Genomic DNA, 7,168 nt, shown 5'->3' with positions numbered 1-7,168 from the left:
AAATTATGTATTTTTGTTTCTGATATAATTGATTCCACAGGTTTACTTAAGAAAGTCTATTCTATAGGAAGGGTGTACTAACCTGTGAGAAGTACTCAAATCCTTTCTCATCATGATGTTTCAGTCTCCAGCTCTAAGCAAGTCCATACTCCTCAAATACTATTTATTAACTAAATATCATAGTGAAGGTCTGTATTTGTGACCAAACTGGATCTGCCCTGGCCTGGATAAAGCACAGTGTTAGAGTCACCTCCTATAATCAGAACAGAAGTGGGTAAATCAATTAGATTTAAGAATAAGGTGTAGAAGATGTCTGGGTTGTCCTTGTTGGTATACTTACTTTGGTCATATTGTGTTTGTTTGCTAGGGAAATATTATGATATATCTTCCTTCTGGATCTGAGATTGAGGATTTAAACAATTTTACCTCTTTGTCTGGAGTTGTAATTTTATATAAAGTTACGTGGGCAATTAAGCGATCGCATAATTGTATTTCATGTCTACCAGGTGAGTTTCCTGGTGTCGGTGTTTAGTTTTGTTGGTTGATTTTTGAATCGTATGACTTTTTACTGATTTCCAAGCCCACAAAATTCTGGATGGTAAACCTTATCATGTCCAAAAGTCTGAGTTGTGTGTCCACATGCGGAAGTGTATTAGTGGTTGAAAGGTGAAACCTAATGTGAATAAAAGAGAACAAGTGTTGTTGTTTGACTGCATTCTAAACATCAATTGAATCATCCAAAAAAAATGTAAAAAATATAACCCGTTCTTCTTGTTTTTGATTGACACGTTTATTTTACTTAATCTGTTCCACACTTCACACAATGTGTTCATTATCCTACTAAGGTTGTCTCCTGCTCAGTCCGTGACAAAGATCACATCGATACATAAACAGTACAGACAATAGTAGAAAAAAAAGGTCTGACTCAGAATAATTAAATGCCAGCTTACAGGAAACATAGCGATGAGTGATTCATTTTTCACATTTGTAAAAGGACATATTTCTTCTTTATTCCGTCAGGTTCTGTTCAAAGGAAAAGATTATTTACAAGTCCCCAGGTGAAGACGGATTACACCCTGAATATGAAGCTGTAACAGGTTTTGAAACTCTGCGGGCATTTTGTGGAAGTTTTTTGGTGATCTGTTGTCATAGTAGTGATGTGGCAGGAAATAGAGTCCAAATGGATGAACATTGAAGGGCCAAAATCCATACACATTTACATTTTGACAAATTTCTAGTGCCATGCTCACCATGAATAAACCACTACTGATTCGAGCAGCCTTCACACCTCTGGAACGCCAGAACTGTGTCAGCTTACTCATATATACAGGGTTCAGAAAGACAGGATGAGATGGACTCTTGATACCTTTAAGGAAGTTTATAGTTTTAAAGACCAAACGGTTTTGGCCAGGTATAGCAATCATGGCATCTCCATGTGGTTTTATCCTCTTTGCCAATCCCTGTGTGTAATTTGCTTGTGTTTTCCTGAAAATAAAAGAGGAATTAGAGACGGCTTGAACTAGTTAGAGACCTTAAAATACTCACATTTCTCTGAAAATGCTTGGGTTGGCCGTCACAAAGCTAGATTTATTGCCCACGTGTGTTTTGAAGTCACCATGCAAGGGAGGCAAATTACACCTAAACATAACAAGAACAGGCAAAAACATTTTCGGTCAGAGTAATGGACCATGTGGAAGGTGGAGTAAACTTGGGTCATCTGTGAAAGAATTGTAGCTGACGAAGGAGGAGAAGAGATGATGCTGTAATATGTTTTGAGTGAACAAGACAAACACGCTTGGAAACTATTGGTACAGAATGTAGTTAAGGATATGTGGAAAAATGAATATTACAAATGAAAGTGCGAGTGTTCATGGGTGTGCCATGAGGAGGTAGAGGAGGCTCCACTCTATTTGCAAACCACTGATGTAAAATGCCGAAAAATAGAGAAGATTATGCAGAAAACATTTCTTAATTACCTGATGACAAAATCCGCTGAATCTATCTTCTTCCCACAGTGACTGTCGTAGAGAATTCCTCCATTTCCAACAACAGAACATGTGTCCCAGGTTTTATTGGAAAAAGGATTTTCCTGTTGAAAAAATATTAAATGAGAAAAATAAAAAAAGTATGAACTGTTAGCACTTGATAGGATTTCCATTTCCATGTGAATAAACAAATTATATAGCAAGCATGTTTTCACTATTAGACACATGTATTACATACAGGTGGAATAATCTTGACCAAAGACTTTGACATTGGAGAGTTGACTCTGGTGAGGATTGCGTCTTCTAAGCCATTGCACTGTTTCTTCAGCAGAGATCTGTGGGAATATTGGGATATATTTGATCTGTAATTATACTGAAGAGCTTAGAAGAACCTCTGAAGAACTTTAAAACATTTAGAGTTCTGCACTTATTTGCCTCACATCTTTACAAATGCATTTGGTTTTGCCTTAAAATCACACTGCAGCATATCCCATAATTCCATACCCGAATTTTTTCCGATGCTGCTGTTGCTTCCACCAGGTTCGAGAATACATTTCCGTCACATCCTTAATGAGCTTCCTGTTAGGGAATTCTTATTAGAAAGTGTTTTCAAAGACTTAAACTATACTAAAGTTTTAGTTATTCTTACTCACTTGCAGCCTTTGCAGAATTGTTTAAGGGGCTGTCTTCTCATCGTTGGTAGATTATTTTCCATCCCACTGGTGAAACAAAGATAATAAAAAAGACCAACATTAAATATATGATTCTCAAGAAAACAAAAGAAGTTAGTAGAAATGCCTCAAAACTGTGTTGCCGTGTCCTACATAAACAGACCACACACTGTTTACTACACAGGTTGAAGTTAAGCAGACTCCGTTTTTTTAATTTATTTATCAAACTTTACATTGCTTTTAAGCCTTGTGTTATTTCAGAGTCAAGGTGACCTGAAGTCCAGAAAACAAATGTGTTTTTGGTACCCCTTGTGTTGTCTCTGTGTCAAGGTGAACAACCTCCCTGGCTTCCACAAATACATATGCAGTGGTGGAGGTTGTTCACCTTGATAATACAAGGGATAATAATGTACTACAACCCACCTGCTAACCCCCCCCCCCCCATTATTTTCTCCTTAGAATTTTTTTTGTTTTGTTTTTTTGCCACTCTGGAGCTGTCACTGGTTCAGCACCAGAGCTCTGCCCCATGTAAATGCATTTGTGACTTCCTCTCTGTAAGTAATTTGAGGCTGTTACATAGTGGTGGCCCGTATGGGGAACGAAGATATCATTCTGGTGTAGCAATTTATATTTTGTTGTGAAAGGGGAATCCTTTTTGATTATGTTGTAAAACTGTTAAACTTTGTTGATTGTTTTGTATGACCATTTGTGTTTATAAATAACATCCTACACTGGATAGTGTCCACCGTAGAACAAGTGGTTAAAGTTGGCTCACTCATAGAACAAGATTGGAGTAATTTAAAGGACTACTGGAATCGAGTTCAACAAGCAGGTTCCTTGAATGCACCTAAAAGATCGAACAGTAGGCCGGAACCAGGCCAATTGGGGGGCTGAAGTTGGGGCGGTTTCAGGGCGGCCCTCTTTATTAATTGTTCCTGTCCGTATTAGCGGCGCTCACGGGGATCAGTCCTAGATTCAGGTAGCACTCACTCATTAATGAGTGAATTGTGGAATTGTATTAAGGGTGCAGAAGATTCTTTGGGCCAGAGTGAAATACCCCAATTTGTTATGGCTAATGGTCAAGGAGGCAAGGCGTTGGGCAAAACCATCATGATTTTGAACCTGCTGGATTCTAGAGTTGCAGTAGCCATCCATGTGCTCGACGATGACCAGCTCTGCATGCCATGAATCCTCTGCATTGATTATATGTGCGCAAGTCAGATTGTTTTAAAGCCCAACCTGCAGAAGTACAGTCTACCGGGGGGGGCGGCAATCCACTTGTACTTGGCCGAGAGGTAACCTCTCTCTGATGTTAAGACAGATACTCTGTATATGAATCCTCAAGCTGAGGTAGTCAGGCCACTGCTGCAGAAATGGACTTCAGTTTGGTCCCTTAAGAAAGGCACAACTTACTTAGTTCGACACAAATCCTGACCACTGATGAGGTGCCAGTGAGGAAGAGAGCATATCAAGTGTCGACTCAAAAACAATTTCTAATTAAGGAAGGGTTAAAAAAAGATATTGGAAGACAGAGTTATTGAATCATCAATGTCAGCCTGGGCGGCTGTTGGAGTCGGTATTGAGAGGACTACAGGTAAGGTGTTGCTTTGTTTACATAGATGACATCATTATTTTCTCCAAGACTCAAGAAAGACACCTGCAATACCTGGAGACTTCAAGGAACTCAGTCTTGATGGTGGTAGTGAACAACTACTCCAAATGGGAAGAGTTTTTTGCCCTTACAGATGCGAAAACCCCCGAAGGTCACTCAGATCCTCAATAACACGATTTTTACTCGTTGGGGAGTCCCTGCCTACATGGTTTCTTGCCCAGTACAGCTGCTTATAAGACTCTGCATAGGCAAACTCAAATTCCAAAGGAGGTTCAGCAACATGTCGGTGTAGTTAAGGCTTGGCAAATATGAGCATGTCTGTTTTATTTTTGATGCTTTATAAATTATGTCATTGTATATTCTGTTTGTGTATGTTGTTTTAAATGGTGGGAAAATGGGGGGGAAGTTTTTTAATGGGTTGATGGGAGGGGAGAGGGGAGTGTGAGGTGAGGGGAGGTACCTGTGTGAGATTGAGGGGAGACGCAGAAGAAAAGTGATGATGGACAAACTGACCAAGGACATCAAGCGTGGATTATTCTTTCTTTCTAAAGAACATTGACCGAACACGCAGGAACTCGGATAAGTACTTTGTTTTATCATCTATTGTAAATGCTGTGATTGTGCGCTTGGTTTATTTCAAAATCAGCTTTGTGGGTGTTTTTTTTCATTGAATAAATGCTGCCACTTGGGTGAAATTATGTGACTGTGAAACTCAAAGCGTGACACTTGGCAGCCCTGACTCTGTTAAAGGGCTGGTTGAAAACCAATCAAATATGCACCCATTTGTAAGTAGCACTGTATATGTAAACTATTTTTGATTGTACTGTAGTTTGGTTTAGTTTTGTACGATAGACTTTTATATTTTTATATTTTTATATATATTTATTTTTAAATATTGTAAAAAGGACCAACCAGGGACAGGATTTGAAAACTAGCACAAGCTATACATTCTTAATGCATCACATCAACTGCAAACTTGTATTTTATTTATGTTGACTGCATCGTCCCTGACAAATAAATGAATAAATAAATAAAAATAAATAAATCCACCCGCCAGCATGACTTGCACTTCGGCTGGGCCCCCCACCTCCTGCACTCCGACCCGGTCCACCTCTGCCTTTGCTCCGGCCCTGTCCTCTACCACCTGCACAGCCACTTGATCCCTGACCCACCTCAAGAGACTTGACCACTTTATTAGAATCACTTTATTAAAATCACTTCATTATTCACGTTAGTCTGGTATGCAACTGAGTCCTCTGCATCATCACAATTAAAAGTTGATAACTTCCTTTTAACTTGGTTTGAATTGAATACATGTTTAACAATAGATCAGGTTTATAAAAACTATGATTGTTGACTCAACATCTATGCAATGGTTCAAATGTAAATGACAATCACCTGGAAATTACACCTGGAAATTACAATTAATTATTTTTGTGAGTGGTAAAAATGCATTAGTCATTTCTAAAATAATTTACTGAGGTAAATGATGCGATTAGATACAAGAAGGCAAAATGAAAGTTCCACTTACTCGTTAGATGAGAACAACAACACAGTAACTGCCAAGCTTCCAAGCGTTAGAAGATAGAGAAAAATCAAGCCCTTCATCTCTCTACCCTGTTGTGACCTGAACCATTGGCACATCATGTATTAAATAGTAACAGACAAAACACACCCATTTCCTTTCGATCACTCTTGAGATTTTTCACAAAAGAAAATCTGATGATGCAAGATATACAGAAAAACCTGAATATTCATCACTTTTTAAAAATCTTTCTGTAATACCTCCTTGTCTTTACTCCACACATTTGTTGCGTTTTGTAATCAATACAGGGCATTATTATCACAAGCGGTTATCTGTATTGTAACTTAAACGACAAAGATTCCAGTATTATCTTCGTTATGAAATAGCGGTTCTAGGGCAGTCAAAGTTTGTAATGAAATAAAAAATGTATTATGAAGATGAGCTGTAATATTTCATGTGCTATATTAAAACTTAAAGGGCAACCAATGTGTTGATTTAAGTGTCTCTTGAATAGATCTGGGACCTCTATTGTACTGTCTGTTTGTACAAAACTCTCTTTTCATTGAAATATTTACATTAGAAACAATACATTTCGGGAAATACTTTTTTAGAGTCTCCACCTTCTCAAATCTCAGTTTCAGATTGATGCTCTGACTTCTGTCTTGTTGAGCTGGGTATACTCGCACCAGGAAAATGAGCTTTCTTCAAGCAAGAGGAATGACCGTAGGCCTTTGCAAGCTCCTACACGTACATTTCAAGTGGAAAACTTGTCCTGTCTTAGGAGGATTTTCAAAATCACAAAACAGGATTTAAGAGTATATTTTATGTTGTGATCTATATTGTTGTAAAGTTTATGTTCTTGGTCGTTCATTTTGTGACAATACAAAGATAGAGATTGTATAAATGTGTATGTGTGTATATTTCTTTTAGTTTTCAACATAAAGCTTGGAATACATTTAGTTACATGTTTAAAGAGGTTTTCAGTGTTTTAAAAGTGATCAAAAGTAGGTATTTGGCGACTCCTGCTGTCAGCGTGTGTACTGCTTTTATTAAAAACGTTTAAATAATTTATTTTGAGTTTAAAAGTAAAATAAATACAGAAGCACATTTCTTGTTTAATCTACCATTTTTTTCAAAACCTTCAAACACCAAATTTCCAGCCTCCATTCACAAAAGCTCCAGACTTTTCTACCCAAAACTATCACTGCAAAATGGGTTATCATGTGTTCAAAACCATACATATCTCATATAGCAATTAAAAAGATGCTCATGTCAGAGCATGAATAATTTTGGGCACATAGACATCAGAAAACCATTTATAGCATTCTGTGTTTACTTTTGTTGTCTTTGACTTATACTTAAATTTGTTTTGTTA

The 7,168-nt window shown here is 37.7% G+C and overlaps 1 protein-coding gene across 1 annotated transcript; it reads right to left on the bottom strand.

The window, feature by feature from the left end:
* Positions 1-1,541: 1,541 nt before the first annotated feature.
* Positions 1,542-5,908, bottom strand: LOC148065352 (alpha-2,8-sialyltransferase 8F-like). Its single transcript, XM_087810153.1, has 6 exons — positions 5,800-5,908; positions 2,639-2,704; positions 2,490-2,564; positions 2,224-2,320; positions 1,977-2,089; positions 1,542-1,638 (listed from the first exon to the last, which is right to left on the bottom strand). The coding sequence occupies exons 1-6, from the start codon at positions 5,874-5,876 to the stop codon at positions 1,542-1,544; spliced, it is 525 nt and encodes a 174-aa protein (XP_087666279.1). The 5' UTR covers positions 5,877-5,908.
* Between the last annotated feature and the right edge of the window lie 1,260 nt (positions 5,909-7,168).

This window comes from Callionymus lyra, chromosome 15 (assembly GCF_982586985.1).
Source record: "Callionymus lyra chromosome 15, fCalLyr1.hap1.1, whole genome shotgun sequence".
Lineage (NCBI taxonomy): Eukaryota > Metazoa > Chordata > Actinopteri > Syngnathiformes > Callionymidae > Callionymus > Callionymus lyra.
Note: the sequence above shows the minus strand (reverse complement) of the source record. Positions and strands in the feature narration are given on the sequence as shown.